We start from the raw sequence: 22,815 nt of genomic DNA, 5'->3' as shown, positions 1-22,815 counted from the left end.
CGCCAGAGTACAGAAAGGTACACTTCTCTCTCTCTCTCTCTCTCCCTCTCTCCTAAAAGATTCATTTCCACAAGAAATCTGTAAACCGCCGTCCTTCGAGCTCCCGCCCAGTCTCGCTCGCTCTCTCGCTCGCGCCCCCTCTGCCTTTTGCCTCTGACTCCCCAGCCTGGGCCGCCCGACATTCAGTACGTCTCCCACGGAACTCGCCAAAGAAACGACATACCATCGTCTGCAAAATTATAATTTAACGGTATAAAGCTTCAAGTCACGTATTCCAAAAACTAGCTAAGGATTTTTTTTTTTATCACATAAACTATACATTAAATATTTTGAGGTATTTCAGAGAAAATTGTCAAAGGCTCAAAGGAGCTGTGCTGGAGGCGTCATTCCCCGCGTGGAGAAGGGTCTTTGGTGTGTGGCGACGGGCTGCATGTTGGGGACTGGTGGGGCGGGGCAGGGGGGCAGGGGTCGGGGGAGGGCCCCCCGGGGGGGGGGAGCTGGTGTGTGTGAGTATGTGTGCACATGAAATGAAATGTGTGTGAAAGGGACCCAGGAATCTGGGGACTCTTCTGTGACCTGTGTCCACGGGGCTTGACCCAATCTGACCACAGTTCACCATAACTAGAATGTTCTACAACCAGAAGGATCCCAAGCTAATTTCTGACTTTCCAACAGGGGATGAACCGGAGGCCTTGCTTTCTGTCCCCTGGGGCTTGAATGCTGGAAACGGCAAGTGACCCACCCAGTTGGAGAAGCCTGGTCCCCTGCAAGCAGGTGCTCTGGCCAGCGGGAGGCCGAAGGAAGGGGCCACCTCCCCAGACCCCAGCTCCCAGCGCCCGGGGGCACCACAGAAAGGACGGCAGCCGGTGTGCGTGCGTGCGCATGTGTGTGCACACATGCGTGTGTATGTGTGAGTTTGGCGGGGAAGGGTTGGTTGCTGGGCGGGAATGGGGACTCTTAGGATTCGGCCCCAACATCCAAAGATTCTAGAAGCATCACTCAAATCCGGTTGCTTAAAAAGCCGGGAGAATAGCAAGTCGATAAGAACACGAGAACATTCCATACACATCTTTGGTTCAAGAAAAAGGCACTCATCGACCTCACTAATCTCTTTCCCTCTCTCCTCTCTCTCTCTCTCTCTCATTCTCTCTCTGGTGGGGGACGGTTGCACAGGGACTCAGACCTGGAGGGCAGGGCCGGAAGCCGGCCTTTGCACCACCCCGGCCCGAGGCAAGGGAACTGGAACCTCCAGCACAAGTCCTTGGGGAAATCTTTGGTATCAAGTGTGATTTTTCCAATCACAGACACGAACGCTTCAGTGAGGTAGCCTTTACCTGGGGGAGGGGGAGGGGCATTTCCCTAGAAACGTCTTTTGCATTCTCAAGGGGGGGGCGCCACCTCCCTGGGAGGCAGTGGAAGGGATGGGAGGTTTTGGGGTGGGGGGAAAAGTTCCTTCTAGTCTCCAGGTCTTGAATCCCGGGGAGGCGGGCTCTTGGGATCCAGCTGCCGGCCAGTCTTGGAGGGCACCCGGCGGGACGAGATGAGACGAGCAGGGGAGGTGGGGCCGGGAGGTGCTCATCTTCATTTCTGACCCTTTCTTTCCCCGGTCAATTTTTTTGGCAAAAAAAAACGGAGCAAGCAGATTCCACCTTCTCCAGCATCTTCTTCTCTCTATGGAGAGAGAGGGGCAAGCCTGTCACCCCTTCAGGCCCAGTGCGGCACCCCCTGAGCGATGGGAGGTGGTGGGTGAGTTCCAGAGGGTTCCAAGCAGAAAGCCACACCGTGACCCCAGCACACGGGGACTCCGGGGTAGCGCCTCCGTGGAATCGGGATCTTTTCTTCTGTTTCCTGGGGTCTGTCTCTCCCTGCGTGTTCATCAAGGTGCCTAAAGGTGAAGAAAACTGACAAGAGGTGTGCTGGGGGAGGGGAGGCGTCTGGAATTTACCCGCATGTTTGAGCCGCCCCCTCCGGTCGGTCCGGGACGGGGTGGGAGAGGGTGCTCGCCTGTGGGTGCTGGGCGGTCGCGCTGCAGGCCCCCTCCCCAGACGTTAAGGCAGGCAATTCTTGGCACAAGGAATCCTGGCCGCCGGAGGGGCAGCTGGGTTCTTGGCTGTGGGGGCAGTTCTGCCGGGGGTTCCTGGTTGGTGTCGGTGTGGGTGGGGACACTGGGAGGATCCAGCTCGACGTGGGCTTTGGCGACTTTGGAAGGGGCTGAGTTCTCGGGGAAGGGTCCCTGGGAGGACCGACGGGGAGGAAGGCTCCCTCCACGGGGGCTGGCAAAGAAGGGGTTATTCTTAAAATTCCTTTTTTTTTTAATACCCGGATTATTTTTCTAGTATGTGCTTCTTGACCCGCTTTCGGGGACGACACGGTGAGCCCTGGATTTCCTCGAGGCCCCCTGGGCGTCCTGAATTGAGAGGGAGCTGGGGAGCCCCTGTCTGTGACCCCCCCCAGCTGGGGAGGGTGGAGGGCTTCCTGTGGCCTGGAGGGGGTTGGGGTGGAGGAAGGAGGGGACCCTTTTTGTGCACTTGGGCAGGGGGGTGTGCTGCGTCCCCGCCCTGGGTGTAGGGGGCCCGGACTGCACCCCCTCCAGGCGCCCCCTGGGGCGGGCCTCCGGGCCGGCAGGGTGGGGTGGGAGACGTGGGAGGGAGGGCAGCGCCCAGGCCGTGGAGGCAGGGAGGGCGCGGGCCCGGGCGCCTCAGGCCTTGGAGAAGGCGGCGGTGGCGCCGGCGGGGCCTCCGGGGGCCGCCCCGGGCTCCTCGGCCCAGCGGTTCATGCAGCGGCGCCGCGCGTTCATGAAGAAGTTGCTGACGGTGTTGAGCTCCAGGCCGAGCTGCTGCGAGATGGTGACCTGCATCTCCTTCGACGGCCGCTTGTTCTCCTTGAAGATGGCGATCAGCGTGCGCCGCTGCAGGTCGGTGAACACCAGGCGCTGCTTCTTCGGCTGCAGCGCGCGCTCCTTCTGCTGCTCCTGCTCCTTCCGCTTGCAGGCTGCGGGCGAGTGGCAGTGCGCAGGCGCGCGGGCGAGCGGGACACAGCGCCACCGCGTGGCCGGACGGGAGGAGACAGGCCACGCGGGAGAGAGACACAGCCCAAAGCAGAGAGAGGAGGGAGACACCAGGAAACACAGAAATACCGGGAAATGCGGCGAGATGGGGAGAGACAGCAGGAGGAGAGGGCCAGGAGAGACAGGGAGACACAGAAATGTCAACAGGAAGGGCGACGTGAAAGAGACCAGAAGGCAGCAAGCAGGGGGTAGAGAGGAAGGAGAGGGAGGGCAGACAGTGGGTGGGGAGACAGAGATGGGGTTGGGGGGACAAAGAAGGGGACACAGTGTGAGCACATCTCCACAGGCATGGGGCACCACCCCTTCCCAACCTCCTGCAGGCAAGCGCCCCTCCCCAGCCTCATATCCCCAAACCCCTGGCCCCCGTAAAGGCCTCCACCCCGCAGAGTACAACAATTGGTGCTGGTGGCTTCCCCCTCCCTCTGCAGCCCACACCTGGGGGATCTGGAGGGAAATGACGTGGAAACTCTGCATGCGAGTTGTGTGACTCAGCGTGGACCCGGGTGAGAAGCACTTAAATAACGGGCCCCTGGAGTGCGTCACAAACCCCAGTAACCTCCCCCTGAAATGATGGGGCAACTGGGTTCTCAGATGGGCGGGACGGTCCGTGCCTCCTTCCCAGGGCTGTCCTCTGAGGCCTGACCACCGTAGAGACCCTGCATCAGGCCGACATTGGCGTCCACAGCCTGATTCTGATATCTGAGCTGCTACCCAAGCCTGCCCCACATCAGCAGGCTGAGACCCAGACATGGCCTCCCACGGGTGCCCTCAGGAGCTGGGAGGATCTAAGGAGGAGGGGGTGCGGTGAGGGACCACCCCTCCCTGTCCCAGGGCCACCTGGCTCAGGAGGGAGAAACAGAGGCAGCTCCAGGTGGTGGAACAGGGCTGGACGCCCTCCCTCAATGCAGTGGGGGCCGGTGGGCAGAAAAGATGGGCTTCATCAGCTCGGGGTGGCTGCCTCCACCCAGGGGCTGGGGGAGGCTGGTGGCATCAGCCAAATTCTAGCAGAGTCTCGATTTCTTGGCCACACACCAGTCAGGGGCTATGGGTAGTGAGAGCCTGCCCATCCCACCTCCCCGTGAACCCCAAACCTCAGTTACTTCCCCAGCATGGTCAGTGGTGCAGGCTGTGCCAGCAGATCCCGCTGCCAGCCCTGGTGGCCTGCTGGGACCACACAACAAGCTGGCTTTTTTCGGTTCCGGAACAGTCCGAACCAGATGGCATGCCAGATCAATGTCCACACGTTGGCAAAAATAAATGAATGTTCCCTGGGCTGTGGCTCATTTCTCGGGAACAACAGGTTCTCACACGTGAACCGATGCACCACTTCACTCGCTGTCTCCCTCTGACCTGGAACTCACGCACTTCTAATTGGCTGCCTCAAGTTTTATGATTAAATAAGGGTGATGGCTGGAGGTTACTGGACATTTTATAAAAGCCATTAATGAGAGAGAGAGAACAAATGAGAAAAATGGTAGGAGGAGAGGGGGAAGATGAACCCAGAAGAAACAGACAAGGCTATAATTAACATTCTCAGAGGGGTAAGAGAGAAATACTGTATCCACGAAACAAGAACTGGATGCTAGTCAGTAAAAAAGACAATTAATGAGCAAGACAATGCTCTTAGAATTTACATATATCATAGCTGGAGTAAAATCAATGTACGGATTAGAACACAAAGTTAAGCAAATATCCCTGGAAATGGAACAAAGTAGATGCAGAGACGGCAAATGAGAGAAAGATGATAAAGTGAGAGGATGAATTGAGCAGGTTTGTCATCTGATCAAGAAACAATCCGAACTAGAGGAAGAGGGCCGGCCCCCTGGCTTAGCGGTTGAGTGCGTGCGCCCCCCTACTGGCGGCCTGGGTTCGGATCCCGGGCGTGCACCGACGCACCGCTTCTCCGGCCATGCTGAGGCCATGTCCCACATACAGCAACTAGAAGGATGTGCAACTATGACATACAACTATCTACTGGGGCTTTGGGGAAGAAAAAAAAGGAGGAGGATTGGCAATAGATGTTAGCTCAGAGCCGGTCTTCCTCAGCAAAAAGAGGAGGATTAGCGTGGATGTTAGCTCAGGGCTGATCTTCCTCACCAAAAAAAGAAGGAAAGAAAGAAAAAAAAAGACTTTGTGAATACAAACTAGAGGAAGAGATGATCAAATAAACAATGAAAAAAAGAAATCCAGGGTTGAAGGACACAAGTGTCCAGTTTAAAAGAGCCCGTGAGAGAGTCAGCTCAGTGAATGAAAGAACATGCTCCCCAAGGCTCATCCTTGTGAAATTTCAGACTCAGAATAAAGAGAAGATCGTAAAAGCTCCCAGAGAGGAAACCCAGATGTCCCACGAAGGACTAAGAATCAGAGTGGCTTTGGGCTTCTCAAAAACCAGAAGACAGCAGAGCAATGCCTTCAAAATTCCGAGGAGGAACATGCTCAGCTAGAACTGTACGCCCAGCCAAACATCAGGCAGGAAGGTGGAACAAAGGTATAGTCAGACATTCCAGGTCTCCAAAAGTTGACTTCCATGCACCCTCTCTCAGAAAGCTACTAGAGGATGTGTTCCATCAAAACAAGGAAGTAAATCAAAAAAGGAAGGTGTGGCATCCAGGAAATGTGATTCAACTTGGCAGAGGGGAAAAAGGGTCCCCCAAGTGATGAGGAGGGGAGGGCATGGAAGACAGGGAGACAAAGGCAGCAAGGACATGGAGGGCAGCCCATCCAGATCGGAGCAGGAAAACCAAGGGAAGAGGAGATGACCTAACGTGTGGAAAATCGTATTGAGTTGCCTTTGCATTTTGTGGCGGAGTGTGGGAAGAATTTGCGATTGGCAACTATTAACTCCTGGAAAACCAAAGAGCCATACAGGAAAGAAAATGGAATCCTAGTACTCTCTGCGGCTCAGCTGTGGATGATATTTACTGAAATCATAATAATGTTAAGACGGAATATTATCGAGGCAAAAGACTGTATTTGTAACTACATTGAGAAGCTGACAGAGGAAGAGGGTGTGGTGTGGATGTGGAAAGCCGGTGAGGCAAAACCTAGGGGACGAACAGGGTACCAGGCAGCCTTTTGTGTACAAAATGGGGGAGCAAGACTACGTGTTCGTATTTCATCTGCATAAGGAAATGTTGGAAGGAAGTACGAGAACTGACTTGACCTCCCAGCTCCTTGGAACTTGGCCACCCTGTGAGGTCCCAGCAGGGGGCCAGGTCCCCCATTCTTTCAAAGGGAAAGCTGGGTCTCAGGCATGAGTCCAGGGGGAGAGTCAAAACTCAGCCCCAGGCCTTTACATTCCAAAGGAGGCCCTTCGTGCCCACCTGTTGTAATCTTCGATTTATTCATTCACTCATTCATTCATTCATTCCCTTAGCAATTTACTCACGAATTCAGCACACATTTATAGCACAGAGATATAAATCCTCCTCAGGAAGCTCGAAAGAGCTTCGCATGTATCTTATCTTTTAATCCTTAGAATAATTCCAAAAGGCTGGGATTTTTCTCTTTATTGACTCAGAGAAGGTAAGCCACTTGCCCAAGGGTGCCCAGCGAGTCCCGGCAGGGCAGGATAGGACAGGAGCCGGGGTTGACTCGGAGAGTCAGAGGGGGAGGGAGCGAGGATGTGGGGTCACCTCTTTCCCACTCGCCTCCCCTTCTCCAGTCAAGTGCCCAGTGGGGGCCCCGAGGCAGAGGCAGGGGAGGGGCCAAGCAAGGCAGAGTCGTGAAGAAACTTCGCATTTTGTCGATCGCAGCAAAAAGAGGCTCCGCGGGCCCCCCTTCCTGGCGTTCAATCTAATTACAGCTTCTCGCAGCCCGAATCGATCCGGGCTCCATTCGGAGCTGGTTACCGCGGGCAGCTTTGTCATCCGTCCATCCCCCACAGCCCTGGAGGCCCTGCCCGCGGCGGCGGTGGGAGCGCCAGTGGGGCGGGCAGGCAAAGCCCCCCCATCAGCGCACCCGTGACCATCCACCCTCCCCCCATCAGCATCCCTCCCGGGGCCCAGGACCAACCCCGCCAGCCCTGGAGGCCACTGCGGTCCCTGTGAGGCTCCGGCAGCCCCAGGCGGGGAGAGGCCCTGGGTATGAGCCCTTTGTCCAGAAGTGAAAACTGACAGGAGAGAGGGACTGACCGGGACGGGCTGGGGAGGGTGGCCGGCGCGAGCCCTGGACTTACCCGCACCAAGCACCAGCCTCACACTGCGCCGCCACCACTATGGCACCTCTTCCACGAGGATCCACGGGGGACGCCACTGTGGCTTCCACCTGCATCGCCGCCTCCACCAGCACCTCCTCCACCATCACCTCCTCCACCTGCACCCCTTCTACTCCATCACCTCCTCCACCATCACCTCCTCCACCTGCACCCCTTCTACTCCATCACCTCCTCCACCATCACCTCCTCCACCTGCACCCCTTCTACTCCATCACCTCCTCCACCATCACCTCCTCCACCTGCACCCCTTCTACTCCATCACCTCCTCCACCATCACCTCCTCCACCTGCACCCCTTCTACTCCATCACCTCCTCCACCATCACCTCCTCCACCTGCACCCCTTCTACTCCATCACCTCCTCCACCATCACCTCCTCCACCTGCACCCCTTCTACTCCATCACCTCCTCCACCATCACCTCCTCCACCTGCACCCCTTCTACTCCATCACCTCCTCCATCATCACCTCCTCCACCATCACCTCCACCTCCATCACCTCCTCCACCATCACCTCCTCCATCGTCACCTCCTCCACTCTCACCTGCTCCACCATCACCTCCTCCACCATCACCTCCTCCACCATCACCTCCTCCATCGTCACCTCCTCCACTCTCACCTGCTCCACCATCACCTCCTTCACCATCAGTGTCGCTTCTACCTCATCATACCCTCCACCATCACCTCAGCCTCCGTCACCTCCTCCACCATCACCTCCTCCACCTGCATCCCTTCTACTCCATCACCTTCTTCACCCTCACCTCCACCTCCATCGCCTCCTCCATCACCACTTTCTCCACGGTTAGTATCCCTTCTACCACCATCACCTCCATTACTCCCACCTCCACCACCTATATCGATTCTACTGCCATCATCTCCACCTCCATCACCTCCTGCACCCTCAGCGTCCCTACTACCCCATCATGCTCACCTCGCATGTGCTCAGCACGGGGGCCTCAGCCCCGGTTCCCTCCCCAGGGCTCCCACGCTGTGGTCGGGGGACCAGGAGTGGCCACCAACCTCACCACCAGCCACAGTGGGCAGCACAGCGGAAGGAGGAGCCAGGGCTTGTGGATCGTTGGGGGTGGGCCACCAGACATGCTCTGGGGCCCCAGAGGAGTCCCCTTGCAGGGCCTCATCCCCTCATTTGCAAAACTGGGACACTGCCTCCTGCAAACATTCTTCAGTGCCCGGCAGCTGCCCAAGCCCCCGTCTCACCCAGCCCCTCCTACCTCCCACGCGGCCACCTCTCTGCTCTCACCTTCCACCGCCCCACCGCCCCTCACTCAGCTCGCTCCACCACCACCACACTGGTCCAACCTCAGGGCGTTTGCACTGGCTGTCACCTCCACCTGCATTGCTCTCTGCACATGTCTTCATGGCTCCCTCCCCTCCGTTTGGTCTTTGCTCAAATATCTCCTCTGTGAGGCCTACCTTGACCCCCCAATTTAAGACTGAACCTCTCTCTTCCCCCACCCCCTCTCCCCTTTCTTTTTTCCATAGCACTTATTTATCCCCCCCCCCCAAAGCCCCAGTAGATAGTTGTATGTCATAGCTGCACATCCTTCTAGTTGCTGTATGTGGGACGCGGCCTCAGCATGGCCCGAGAAACAGTGTGTCGGTGCGCGCCCGGGATCCGAACCCGGGCCGCCGGCAGCGGAGCGCGCGCACTTAACCACCAAGCCACGGGGCCAGCCCCTCCACAGCACTTATGATGATTCAACTACTCTACCCAGGGTCCCTGCTGGGTAATGGTTTGGGCCTCAAATTTCTCTCCCGTCCGCCCTCCATGACCCCAGGGACTGAGACTCTGATATAAGAACTGCTGATTCCTAGATGTTCTGATCTTAGAACATCCGGGTGTGCCCCCCAACCCCAGCCCGTCTCCCCCATGGCTCAGTCGTTGGACTCCAGGGATGAGGAGGGTCTGGGGCTGGCTCCTGGAGGGTCCCAGAGGCCCCGGGAGGAGACCACGGGGGACCCAGAAGAGACTGAGACCGGTTCCCAAGTCAGCCCCCTCTCAGGGCGCTCAGCAAGCGCCCTAGCGGGCCTCTGTGCGGGGTCCGGCCCGCGGTTCCCGCTGTGACCAGCAGAGGGCAGCCGTCCCCCCAGCTCAGGCCCGGGCTCCAGGTAGGGGGGCGGGGCCGCTGGTCCACGTCAAGGTGGGGGCAAAGGGAGGTGACCCAGGGGACTCTCAAGTTCCATATTAAAACCCTTCCGTTTCAGACCCCCTGCTCCTCTCTCCTCCTGCTTCCTGCCTTTCTAGAAAGTTGCTGGGGTCAGCAGACCACCCCCTGCCACCAGGACCCCTTCCGGGGGCCCAAGAGGGTAGTTAGACCTCACTGTCCTGTTCATTATGGCGTGGCGTTGGCCCTCTGAGCCTCACTCTCCTCAACTGGAACATGGGCTTAATCATGGTCTCTGCCTTGCAGGCTGTGGAAAGGGGTTTAGCCAGGAAAGTCCTGAATACGATGGTGGGGCTGGGATGAGGTCCGAGCTGGGGTCCCTGGGGGGAGCTTGGCTCTGAACCCACTTGCTGCGTGACTGTGAGGTTTCTCCCTCTCTCAAGGCAGGCCTCAAGCCTCCATATCTCTCCTGGAATCTTCCTGGAGAGGGGAGGGATGGAGAAACTGAGGTCAGGAGTACGGAGTTGGGTTGCCCCTGCCAAAGAACTCCTACACATCCCTCAAGGCCCAGCAGCAGTGGCCCTTCCCCTAGGAAGCTCTTCCCTTCACCCCCAGCAGAGCCCCAGCTCCCTCCTGTGTGACCCTCAGCCCTAATCTCGTGGTGCCAGGCCTGGCCTGAGACCCCTCTGTTGTGGGTCCACAGGAGGCTGCTGGCTGGGTGTATCTATCCAATGACTGACGCCCCTGGTGACCCCCTGTGTGGGTGATGGGGCAGCGACGGGACTCAGCCCAGACTAGAAGACCCTGCTGGGGGACACCCAGCCGGCCACTGCCCTGGGAGGCTAGGCAGGGCAGTGGGTCCCCCGGGGAGCGCCCTTAGCAGGGAGCACCCTGTCTGAGTCAGCCAGGGAGCCATCACCCCTCAGTGGATCCAAGAGAATCGGGTCTACACGGGAGGGAGGACACTGGGATCGCACCTGTTCACGCCCCCCCAGTCATCTTCTGATAGACATCCGGCTCCTTCCCCCTCCTCCCCCACTCCCTCTTCTCCTTCCCCTCCCCCTCCCCCATCCCCCTCTCCCTCTCCTCTCCACCCTCTCCCTCCTTCCCCCCCTCTGTCTCCCCCTCCCCCCTCCTGTTCCTCTTCATCCTCTCCCCCTCCTCCCTCCCCCACCCCCAGAGGCCCGCTGTGGTTGGGCACGTAAGGGGGGCGCCAGTAGGTGGTGGCATCTGTCTCCCCCCGGGTCCAAGAGCTGGTCAGTGGCTGTGCGGGTGCCCTTGGGTGCCGGGGGCAGGGGTGACGAGTGCCGATGTTGCGCCCGTCCTGGAGCATCCCTGGCCTCAAGCGGGATGACCACACAGGCGTCCGTCTGTCCCCCTCCGCTGGGTGTGCCCGAGTGGGGCTGCAGCAGCGCCTGGCTGGTGGAGGGTAGTGTGCGGGCATGTGGTGTGCGCGGTGCGCCTGGCTACAATGGGGGGGGGGCGTCCACATACGATCAAACCACACACGTGTAACAGGGACAACCTGCGACGGCAGCAAGAGCCACCCGTGTGACAGGCGGGGGGCCTGGAGGGCAGAGGAGGAGAGGCCCAGAGGATGTGATGGGTGGTGGGGGGCCCAGGGGCCAGCAGACCTCCGCTAACATCTGCTTGCAGCTGGCTGCGGGCGTGCAGGGGACATGAGTGTGGACGCAAGACAGGAGGATGCAGAGTGAAGAACCGAGGACGTCAATGGCTGGCTGGGTGTGACAGCGAGTGTGGCTGGCGCCCCACAGAAGCCAGCGTGTCCATCCAGACCCCAGGACGGCTCCCGTCTGCCTACCTGACCCCGGGCTGGCCGCCCACCCGACCCCCGCCATTCCCGTCAGCGGGAACGCTGGGCCTGGGCTCCACAGTGGCCTTGAGCACACACTCTGTGGACATCGGTTTCCTGGTTTATCAAGTGGACACAGTGACCCGTGATCCTGATGTCCTTGTCTGTGAGTGGAGGTGACAGTCTGTGAAGCAAGCTCTGAATGAACGCCAAAGGGGACCCTGCCACCCATACGTCCCTCCCTCCCTTCATATGTTTATCTAGCACCTGTGTGCGCAGTGCGGCTGCGGACAGCTGGGCACAAGACAGACGCAGCCCCCACCTCCCGGAGCCACATCTGGCTCGGAAGACACGTTCCTCTGACCATCACACAGATCGTGGACGGTGACGCCTGACTGTTCCAAAACAGGGCTGCTGGTTGGAGGTGGGGGATGGAGGTGCATATGGGTGGGGTGTTTGTCAGGGGAAGATGTGAGCCCTGCTGGGGTCCATGAGGCCTCCATGTGGGGACAGACCTGGGCATGGAGGGCGGACTGGAGACCGAGCCCGGGTGTCGGGGACAGTGAAAGAGGACAGAAGAGGCCCGAGCCAGAGCGGCACCAGGAAGGCGAACCCCCATCCCAAGAAGGCTGGGTGTGACAGGGAAGGACAACAGCTGGACGACGGCCCCAGAATTCAGCGATGGGGGCAGCTCAGTGATTGCCCTCGTCCCTCTGTGTCTCACTGTCTGTGCCACCAAGCCACTCTTGTCTGCATCCCCCCACCCATGCGCCTGTACCTACCCCCCCACAGTGTCTGTCCACCTGGGCGTGGGGTGCGCGTGTGGGAACCAGAGCGGCAGCCGGCTGTCCCCTCCCCTCCCCTCCGGCCACCTCCTGCACTTGGCTCCGGCTTCGATGAGCAGACAATTGATATGGAGCCTGGTCTCCGGCTGGGATGATGACCCGTTTCCTTGGCGACGCGTCCCACCCCGGCCACCACCTGCCCAGCCCCGGATGTGGGGAACATAAACGCCCCCGGCCTGGTGGCTCGTCCCCACTGGGCTGAGCTGTCCTGAGCATCACCCGATGGCCTCCCCAGCCCATAGATGGTGGGGGACTTGCCCAAGGTCACACAGCGAGTCACTCTGAGGGGGACCTGGAGAACGCACGTGGACCCTCTTTATCCACACCCTGCACCACTGAGAGAGCTGGGACGGGGGTCCCATGGGTGGGGGGGCACAGAGCCGTCTCCAGGGAGGACTCCCGGAGGCCTCAGCAGTCCTCCATCTGTCGTCACTTGTTCCTGATGCCCCTCCACTCGGCCCCCTCCCCCCCCAGCCCCCTCCTCCCCTCCCAGCCCGCCCGGCCTGCACCTCCGCTCCCCGCCCCCGTACCACCTTGGCCTGTGCCCAGCCTTCTAGAGAGGCCCCTGCCTCCTCCCTCCCCGCTTCCCCTGATGGGATTTTAATGGCCGCATTTTCAAATTAGTTCCGAGCCTTTCAAAGTCTTATCAGGGAAACGTGCTTTCCACAGGGACTCCAGCCGCCCCTCCTGGGGGCCCATCTGAAAGGCGCAGCGCCTGTGGCGGGGAACCGGGGTCCAGGGGCAGCTTCAGCCACGAAGAGGCCCCCCACTTCAGGCACCTTCTCACGGGGGCAAACCGCCCCAGCACAGGCGCGCGCGCACACACGTGCAAGCACAGGACTTTTATTTTTTAAAAAAATGTTAAGAAGTCACAGAAGCTGACAATTGGAAATGGATTTGAAAAAGATGACAGGAAAGGAACCAGCGATAAGAAAAAGAGCAGAGGCCAGTGCAGAAAAGGGGGAGTGACCCAGGACCTCAATGATCGGGAAATTAATCCACAGATAAACTCACACGCAACATGGTCCGCCCCTGACGTATTCCCTGCGGCTGCGGAGGGTGACCACAAACCGTCTGAAACAGCCTAAATGTCCGCCGGGCGGGGAGGTGGTTGAAGAGAGAAGGAAACGACCAAAGGGATGAATACTACACAGCCGGCAAAAATGACCCAGCAGGCTCTCTCATTCCTGATGTGGAATGTTCTCACGGGTTCCACTGGGATCTCTCCATTGCGTGTTTTTTTTTTCACAAAAACAACGTGCACTTCTAGCTGCTGGATTAAGTGGAACCTCTCTCTAGAAGGAGAAATATAAAGTGTGGTTTGCATGGGGCCAACCGGTGGCTGAGCGGTTAAGTGCGTGCGCTCTGCTGCTGGCGACCAGGGTTCGGATCCTGGGCGCGCACCAATGCACCGCTTATGGCCGTGTCCCACATACAGCAACTAGAAGGATGTGCAACTATGACATACAACTATCCACTGGGGCTTTGGGGAAGAAAAAAAGGAGGAGGATTGGCAACAGATGTTAGCTCAGAGCCAGTCTTCCTCAGCAAAAAGAGGAGGATTAGCACGGATGTTAGCTCAGGGCTGATCTTCCTCACACACACACACAAAGTGTGGTTTGCAGAAAGGAGGAGAATGGAGGACGCCCTCTTGTTCCACTTAAATTTGGAACCTGGCAAAAGTGTCAACCATTTTAAAAATAATGCAGTGTTTTTTAAGAAAGGGGAACAAAGGGAGGGGGAGGGAGAGAGCACTCGAGGCTGCCGAGTGTCGTCGCTCCGCTCCAACTGCGCGCTGGAGCCTTTCTCTTTATCCACTTTGCGCTCGCTGGGCTGGAGATTCTTGTCTCCATTTGGGGAAGCGGAGGTGCGCGGGGGGAAAGCGACTTGTCCATGGTCACCGGCCTGAGCGGCCACCCCGCTCATCCTTCCCTGAGCGCCCCCGTCCCCCGCAGTCCGTCCCGAGGACCCCGCGCTCCGCCGACTGCGCTCCTGGCCATGCGACCCCCGCCGCTCCGAGCGCACCAAGCCCGCCGGCGCCCCGGGGCGTTCAGCCAGGAGGGAGGGGCCCAAAGGCGGATGTGACTTCCCCCAGGTGGGATGCGGGAGCCTGTTGGGGGCTGCGCTCTCCCGTCGAGGGCGCGCTGGTACCCGGAGGCTCGAAGGCCGCGGGTGTGCAGTGCTGGGGTCCGGATCTCCCTACACCGGCTGCGTGCGCGCACGGCCCGCCAGGCTGCGGATGGCGGGCGCGCGCTGGATACGTTCGGGTTCAGAGCACCACCACCCCACCCCATCCCCCCAAGGACAGACGAGGCACTGAGGGGCGGCGTCCGCCTAGTGGGAGAAACTGAGGCACTCACATCTCCCGCAGCGCGCGCGGATGCGCAAGGGCGCTTGGAGACGCTCGGACCCTGCTGTCCCCGCACTATGACCCCTATTCACCCACCCTCGTCTCAGTGGGCGGATGCGACCCTCTCTCAATCCCCCAGAGCTAGGAAGTAGGGGCGGACAGCATCCGCCCGGATGCGGAGAGGTGGTCGGCGGGTCCAGCTGGGAGCGCACGGATGACCCCCAGCCCCTAAGCAGAGGAGACGGATGTTCTTCCTGATGCGCCCGCGCCCGGTGCGCCTCGAATACGCCAGACCCGGGCCGAAGGCGGATGCGGGTCCTGAGGCGGAGTCTGCACGCTTGTCCTAGGTGAATGTGGGTGTCAACTGTACGTCCCTGTGCTGGTCTACACCTGCGTCCCGTGCACATCTCTCCACAGCCTGGGCCGGTCGTGGACGCCTCTCCTTGTCCCTGTCTCCATCTGCTGTGAATCCGTGGCTTTGTGCCTGTGACTTGGCAGGACTGAGCCACCCCCCTATCTGCCCATGGGGTGAGACTCAGTGGCAGGTGGGCCCCCAGTTCCTAGCCCTACTCATGTCTACACCCGTTTGGCAGAGGGGAAACTGAGGCCGCAAGTGCCCTGGCACTGCCTGAGGTCATGTGGGTCTCCCAGGCCATCCCTGGCTCCTGCCCAGCCTCTTCCCTCCTCCACTAGCACTGCCTTCCTTATTGATCAAGGGCCATATTTAATTAAAAACTTGATTCAGGGCCGGCCCGGTGGCTTAGCGGTTAAGTGCGTGCGCTCCGCTGCTGGCGGCCGGGGTTCGGATCCCGGGCGCGCACCGACGCACCGCTTCTCCGGCCATGCTGAGGCCGCGTCCCACATACAGCAACTAGAAGGATGTGCAGCTATGACATACAACTATCTGCTGGGGCTTTGGGGGAAAAAATAAATAAATAAAATCTTTAAAAAAAAATCTTTAAAAAAAAAAAAAAAACGGCTTGTGCTCCCCTGGTTAAGCCGGCTCTTGGCTACACACAAAGATGCCGGCAGCAGGGGCCAGGACGTGCTCTTTACAGTGGCTCTGGGCTTCCCCACCTCCCAGCCTTTGTCCTCGGGTTTCCACCCAGAGCCAAGGGGCCCCCTTCCCCATCCCCACAGGACAGAAAGTCAGGGCATCCTGGGCGCTTCCTCTATGTCTTAAGGGCTCTGGGGAGTCACACGGCAGGACACTAACCAGAGGAGGGATGGGCTCCAAGGTGACCCTCAAAAGCCCCCTCCAGCTTCTGGAGGGAGGACACCAGGGGTGGGCGGGGAGCCTGGAGACCAGCAAGGAGGAAGAGGCGGCCAGACTAGAGGAAGTGGGTCGCTCAGACTAGAGTGGTGATGGTTGATAGGGGTGAAGCAGAGAACGGGAGAGAGATTAGGGAGGAGAATGGTCAGGTCTTGGTTAGTTCCAGGGTTTTAGGCCAAGGAGACTTCAGAATAAAGGAGCAGGGCTGGCCCCGTGGCTTAGCGGTTAAGTGCGCGCGCTCCGCTGCTGGCGGCCCGGGGTTCGGATCCCGGGTGCGCACCGATGCACCGCTTCTCCGGCCATGCTGAGGCCGCGTCCCACATACAGCAGCTAGAATGATGTGCAACTATGACATGCAACTATCTGTTGGGGCTTTGGGGGAAAAAAATAAATAAAATAAAATTATATATAAAAAAAAAAGAATAAAGGAGCAAAGGCCAGCAACTGTGTGCTCATCTGTGAAGTGGGGGTGACCATCCTGTCACTCAGGCCAGGAGGGATTATGGGCCCAGGCTCACCCTGAGAGCCGGCGTCCAGGAGGGGGCTGTTCGCCAGGAAAAGCAGGGAAGCGGGGGTCCTGGTGGCTTGGAGTCGGACGGAGGAAGCTGGGACCTGGTCCCCACACGCCCTCCCTGAGGGTCTCTGGTGGTCCCCGGGGGGTTCACAAAGGGGCCATAATCCTGTCGCCCCTGGAGGAGCCAGAAGAGAAGCGCAGGCCTCTCCAGCCCCACCGTCCACTCGCCCCAGGGTCCCCCAGGCTGCATGAGGGCTGGGGCGTGCCGTGACCTTGAGAGCCACTCGGCTGTCCCTCATCTCAATCCACTGAGCTCCGCGCTCCCAGCCTTTGTACTCTCTGGGCCACCTGCTTGGAACAGCCCCCATTTCTGCAGGAGGTGGGAGCCTGAACATCTTAAGCCGGGTCAGGGGGCTGCACCCCGGCCCCCATTTCCTGCCGGGGAACCCGGGCCACTTCACTCTGGGCTTGTGGCTTTGGCGAGCGCCTGCCTTCCTTCTTCTCAGCCTCAGCTTGGGGTTCCGTAAAGTGGGTGCCACGCCAGCTTACAAGGCCATTCTGGATGATTCCATCTCTCATTCCTAGGGGTTGAACCAGGAGGGGGGTGGCTTCGGGCACCCCAGCTGGCCCCTCCTATCTCAGAGCCTGCCCCTCCTCTCCCTCCCCCTGTGCATGGGGGCAACCAGAATCATTGACCCTGGGCAGGGTGCTGGGGCTGCCCCGACCTGGGTCCTGTGGTCTGGAAGGAGGCAGCTGCTCACCCTGGACCCCGTGCACAGCCCGGCGTGGCTCTGGCACACACAGCCCCAGACACTTTCCCCCCACTCCGTGCATCCCTGTGGGGGCCTACAGCGTCTCCTCCAGACCCTAGATCCCTCCCAGACCACCTCCGTGGGTCCCACGGAACACAGGCTGCCTCGGGGTGACCCCAGGTCTCCTCCCTAAGATGAGAAGCGGGTGCCTGGAGGCGATTAAGCAATGTGGCCTCAGGTGCAGGTCTGTGATTGCACTGAGGGTCTCTGTGGGGGGAGCAGGGTTGATAATAAACCCAGCCAGCGCCTGCCAGGTGGCACCTGATTCTGCCCCTTTCTCAGATGAGGAAACTGAGGCTCAGACCTCACCGAGGGTCGTCAGCGACGGAGCCCAGGTGAGGCCCGCATCTTCTAGTTCTCTGCTGGGATGTGGGGAGTGGTCTGTAAGAGGCATGGACCTCTTGTGGTTCTAGGTGAGGTTCCTCCAGAAGGTGCAGAGGTTTTGGTCCAGGGGGGTGTCCTGAGTGCTTGTGGGGGGATGGACAGCCATCCCTCCAAGTTGGACCCCCGGATTGGACCTTGTGGGCTGGGTCCCTTCAGCCTCAGGACCGCCCCCCCCCATGCACCTCCTGTCTGGCATGGTGGCTGCAGAGTGGGAGGAGAGGTGGGGAGCAGGCACCCTGGAGTCTGTCTTCAAGGTGGGGGGAGCTGGCTTGCGTTTTCCCTTTCCATCAGCACCCCCAGCCCCTGGCCACTGCTGCCCACCCACCGCCAACCCTGCAGTCCGCCAGCACCGCTGCCTGCATCACCAACTTGGTTCCAGAAAAGACTCCCTCCCTGCCTCAGTTTCCCCGTACTCTGGTTACCCTCATCCCTCAGGGATGCCGGGCTCAGGGCTCCCCAGTGGGTGAGGAGGGGGAGAGGGCCCTTCCTTCCATCGCCTCCCCCTGATATTTTATTTTATATATATTTTTTCCGATCAGTTACAAAAAACACTTTTCCTCCGGAGTTGCAATTTAAACAATATTTGAGGACGGCCAAAGCCATCGACCGGGCGTCGCTGATGAATTAGAGACGGTAATTCGAATTCATCGACCGCCCCGCCCCCGCCGAGGAGCCCGCCGGCCCCTCCCCCCGGCCCTCTCCCGTAATTACTGTTGGAGACGCGGCCGGGGAGGGCTTCAAAGAGGAGGCGGCTGGGCAGCTGCGGGGCCTGGGGTGGCGTGGGGTGGGGTGGGGCGAGGTCCCGCCGGCAGTGGGGTTGGGGGGCTGTAGGACGGGCCTTACCAGAACCTCAGAATGTCAGACCCAGAACCGGGATCCCCCAGTGCACACACATTTTACAGATGGGTAAACCGAGGCACGCAGAGCAGGCGGGTGTGCGGCGACGGAGTGGGGAACCCTGAGGTCTACCTGGACAGATTTCTCAGGTGGTTGGAAGAAACAAAGATCCGGGAAGGGGAGGAGGGGAGAGCTGGAGGGATGGGTGCCAGAGAGACCCGGGCGGAGTGGCCCCAGGCACGGTGAGGGAGCTCTCCCCGCCCCTGTCAGTCTCCCCCTTTTCTCTTATTGTCTGTCTTTCTCTGTTTCTGTTTGTCTGTCTGTCTCTCCACTTCGGTCTCTCCATTTTCTTTCTCTCTCTGTTTTCGTCGGTCTCTCCCTGCCTGTCTCTGTGTCTCTCCCCGTCTCTGCGTGTGAGTCTTTCTCCCTCTCGTCGCTTTCTCTCCCCTGACCCCAGCGCCCGGGCGGACACTCGGACGGGACCGAGCGGGGAGCTCGTGGCGCGCGGGCCGGACTGGGGCGCAGAGCCGGCGGCTTCGCTGGGCCCGGGACGGAGCCGGGGGAGGAGGGAGGGCGGCGAGTTCTCCCGCCGGGCTTGCATCATGCGGACGGGAGGCGGGTCGGGCACCTGGAGGCGCCTCGGGCGGTCGCGTGCTCGGCGCGTTCGGGAGGGAGACGCGCCCCGCCGCCCCCTAAGCGCCGCGATTTGCCGCCACTTAACCGCTTTTCATTTGCGCAGCGACCGGAACTAAAGGCCTCTCGGCCGGCGCCTAATTACCCCGCTGCCCTCGGCCCGGCGGCCTCTAACATCCCAGGCCGAGCCCGCGGTGTAGACGCGCCCCGAGCGCGCCCCAGGTGCAGCGGGGGCCCAGGGCCCGGCGCGCGGACCAGGTGGGTTGGCAGGGTCACGGCGTGGGCAGCGGCGGGGAGGATGGGGACAGGCCAGAGGTCCCTGGTCATTGTTCCCAGGACCCCAGCTCGTGCCAGGCCCTGGGGCCACTGAAGCGGCCACTATTCTGACTCCCATTTCCCAAAAGGGGAAACCGAGGCTCGGAGACCTGAGGCTGCTCGCTAGAGCCACAGAAGCCAGGGAAGCCGGGCTGGGATGCAAACTTGGCCTCAGTTTCCCCACCTGTAATTATACTAGCATCCCGAAGGGAAGCCCCGACTATGCAAGCCCCCACATCCTGCCCGGCTGGGCTGGACGACTCACCACGGGGACCTCTCCACTTTGCTTTGTCCTTCTGTGACACTCTGACCCATCTTTCGGGTGGCCAAGAAATTTGTAATTCAAATACCACTAACAGGCCATCTTAGTTACGTAAGGTGACAGAGAAATGGAAAGTGGTGCGTGTTCTTTGGGGTATACCCATGCTGGACACAAAGTCCCCCCAAATATATGCACGGGGTAGGAGGTGGAAGTGGCCGCTATGGCGATAGGTCAAAGGCCATGTGTCTCCAAGTCTGACGAATGCCACTCAGTGTCAAAGGCCTCAGCGCCCCGCTGTTGGCCAGAGCGTGTGGGGTGTGCTCCCTACCTGAGGTCCCCCATGTTGCACACGGCCGGCCATGGCCGTGTGTTATGACTGTGTCCCCTGCGAGCACACCCGTGTCCCTGCATGTGTCTGGGGAGCAGGACAGAGCGGGGCCTGCCCTTACACAGAGCTGTCCAGGCTCCTAACGCCATTCCCAACATGTCACAACAACCTCTCTGTGTGCTTGGTCACCTGTCACATATGGAGGAGAATTTATTTCCCCGTTTCCCAAAGTGGAGAATCGAAGAAGACCACAGGAGCCTCAGCCAGGCACCTCACTCTGCAGAAGGGGAAACTGAGGCCCGTGTGTCACTGCAGCCTCCCCGGGTTGTCCAGTACGCCTGGGGGAGGAGGAGAGGAAAGAACACAGGACCCCTCTCCGTCCCCCAACCGGCACCCCCTCCTCTAAGCCCCCCACATCCCTCCCTGCTTCCTGCTCCAGGCACTAGTCTGAGCCCCAGCGCACTCCCTCCAGCCCCGCTCGTCCCTGTGCGCGGAGAAGCGATCGATCAGGCGCCCGCGGCAGCTATTGTCCCCGCGGCTGGGGCGGCTGCAGCCCCCTCCCCAGTGTGGCCAGGGAAAGACACCCCCACCCAAGCCAAGCCTGCTGAGGTGACAGTGGCGGGGGCTCTCCTGCGCCCCATACCCACCCAGAAGAAGGGGGCCTGGCCAGGCCACCTGGCTGGGGGCAGGTGTGGACCCAGCTGTTGTCAGCTGGGAGGGAGGCGGGAGGGAGGAGGGAGTGGGGTCCCCAGGGGGTGGGGGCCTGTGTCAGTGTGAGCCAGAGAGACAGAGACACAGAGGCAGAGAGAGACCGGAAAAGAGAGCCACAGAGAGGAGAAAGGATGAGGAAGAACAGGAGGAAAACGGAGAGCAAGCGAAAAATAAATAGATGCCAGTTTGCCCCGACAGAGAGAGGAGAGGTGGAACCGAGAGAGACGACGAAGCGAGGCCGCAGGGGTGCGCGCGCCCGAGCCAGGAGCAAACGCGCGGGGCCGGCCGGGGTGTGAAGGCCTCCGGGCCAGCGCGGTCCGAGGGTCCCCCGGGCCGCCCCTCCCCCGCCCGTTCTCGGGTGACCTTTGCCAGCGGCCGGAGAGGGGGAGGGGGCTATCGATCGCGGAGGCCGAGCTACAAAGAAGCGCGCGCTGGGGCCCGGGGGCTGAGCGCGGGCCCGGCCCTGGTCGCCACGGCGCCGGCGCCCGGTGCACGGTCTCGGCTCTCTGCCCCGGGGCTGGAGGCGCAGCGAGGGGCTGTTCGGGAGGGGGGAGTGGCACCCCGAGCTGACAGCAGCGGCGCGTCTGGGGCACAGCACCCCCACCGCCGCCCCCCATCACACACACAATGAGCGACCCTGCAGGCCGCTTCGGGGACCCTCCCAGCTGTCTAAAAGGACCCAGGGACTCCCTCTCCGTTCCAGAGGGGCCGGGGGGGGGGGCGGCCATGGGGGGAAGGCGGCACAATCCCTTTCCCCCTTTTCGCGACGGTACAGATGGACAGGGGCGCAGATCACGCTCTAGTCTCCTGCAAGGGAGTCCCCAGCCAGCTGGCGGGGCGCGCCGCCGCGGCATGGGGAGGGGGCCGGGTCGCCCCGCTACCGCCCTGCTTGGTGCTGGGGAGCCCCAGGCCGGCGCCCCAGGGCCAGGCGGTGTGCGCCGCGCTCCTACCTGCGAGGCGCAGCGCCGACATGCGCTGGAACTCGGGCTCCTGCAGCCACTTCCACATCCTGCGGAAGGTCTCGCGGCCCGACTTGAGCTTGCTCCACGGCTTCGGGTTGCGCAGCAGGTCGGAGAGCGTGCCCTGAGAGCGGCACAGGATGCGCTGCGCGAAGATCGCCTGCGGGATGCTGTAACGCTTCAGCTCCGCCGTGATGCGCTGCGCCACCTCCTTCGTGTTGATCTCCTCCGCCGCCGCGCCCGCCCCGGGGCCGCCGCCGCCTGCGCCCGGGCCGCCGCCGCCGCCCGCGTGTGGCCCGTGCGTCCCGGCCGCCGCCAGCCCGCCCAGCGGCGCCAGCAGCCCCGCGGTGCCCCCGCCGCCCGCGCCGCCGCCGCCGCCGCCTCCGGGCAGCCCGCGGGCCAGCGCGTCCTCGGCGCGCCCCAGCAGCGCGGCGTGCGGCTCGAAGGCTGCGGGCGGCAGCAGCTTGTCCCCGGCCAGGTGACTCGGTGTGCCGTAGGCGGCCAGCGGCGGGGGCGGCGGCGGCGGCGGGGGCTGCGGGGCGCCGTGCAGCGCGGGCGGCAGCGCGTTGGGCAGCGGCGACAGCGGCGATCCCATGGCGGGCAGCTCCTTGCCGTAGGGCCCGTAGAGGTGGCCCACGGAGGCGAGCGCTGCGCGCTCGTCGCGCATGAGGGTGAAGCTGCCGCTCACGCTGGCCGCCAGGCGCTGCGGAGGGGGCGGCGGGGGCGGCGCGGCCGCCGGGTGCGGGTGCGCGTGGGGGTGGCCGCTGTGCGCCCCGGCCACGGCCGCAGCCGCCGCGTGCTGGTGGAACTTGTCGGCCACGGCCGCGAGGGGCGGCAGGTGCTGCAGGGGCGTGAGCGTCGTGTAGGTGCCGCCCAGGCCAGGAGCCTCGCAGGCCATGCCCATGGCCGGGTGCAGCGGGCCCGCCAGCTCCCCGCGGAAGTCGGTGCCGCCGCCCGCGCCGCCTGCGCCGCCCGCGCCCCCGGCGCCCCCACCGCCGCCGCCGCCGTCCAGCAGGCTCGCCATGCCGGCCACCAGGCCCGGGCGCCCGGGCGCCACCAGGCCGCGGTGCTGCGCCGCCGCCGAGCGCGCGTGGCCCGGGCTCAGCAGCTCGCCCGCCTGCGCGTGGGCCACGCCGTGCAGACCCCCCAGGCTCTCCAGGCTCAGCTCCATGCTCGGCCGCCGCGCGCGGGCCCCTCGCCGGCTCGGCCGCCCGCCTGCCGCGCGCGCTCCTCGGCGCCGGCCCGGCGCGCTCAAAGCCGCCGCATGGCCCCCGCCCGCTCCCCGGTGGCTGCGCGCGAGGCTGCCCGGCTGCGCGGCGCACGGCCCGGCCCGGCTGAAAGCGCGGCCACCAGGATGTGGCGGGGGAGCGGCCG

At 61.7% G+C, this 22,815-nt stretch overlaps 1 protein-coding gene across 1 annotated transcript; it reads right to left on the bottom strand.

The window, feature by feature from the left end:
- Positions 1–337: 337 nt before the first annotated feature.
- Positions 338–22,656, bottom strand: ONECUT3 (one cut homeobox 3). The gene is made up of 2 exons (XM_058537689.1): positions 21,433–22,656; positions 338–2,991 (listed from the first exon to the last, which is right to left on the bottom strand). The coding sequence occupies exons 1-2, from the start codon at positions 22,610–22,612 to the stop codon at positions 2,699–2,701; spliced, it is 1,473 nt and encodes a 490-aa protein (XP_058393672.1). The 5' UTR covers positions 22,613–22,656; the 3' UTR covers positions 338–2,698.
- Between the last annotated feature and the right edge of the window lie 159 nt (positions 22,657–22,815).

The sequence above is a fragment of the Diceros bicornis genome, unplaced genomic scaffold (genome assembly GCF_020826845.1).
Source record: "Diceros bicornis minor isolate mBicDic1 unplaced genomic scaffold, mDicBic1.mat.cur scaffold_67_ctg1, whole genome shotgun sequence".
NCBI classification, from domain to species: Eukaryota; Metazoa; Chordata; class Mammalia; order Perissodactyla; family Rhinocerotidae; genus Diceros; species Diceros bicornis.
The sequence above is the reverse complement of the archived record's forward strand: the minus strand, read 5'-3'. Positions and strand labels throughout refer to the sequence as shown.

Excerpts from the sequence above, each read along its gene's own strand:
- ONECUT3 (XM_058537689.1), bottom strand. The coding sequence starts at position 22,612 with ATGGAGCTGAGCCTGGAGAGCCTGGGGGGTCTGCACGGCGTGGCCCAC. Across the intron at positions 2,992-21,432 it reads GTCGGCGCTGCGCCTCGCAG|CCTGCAAGCGGAAGGAGCAG; the intron begins GTAGGAGCGCGG and ends ACTCGCCCGCAG.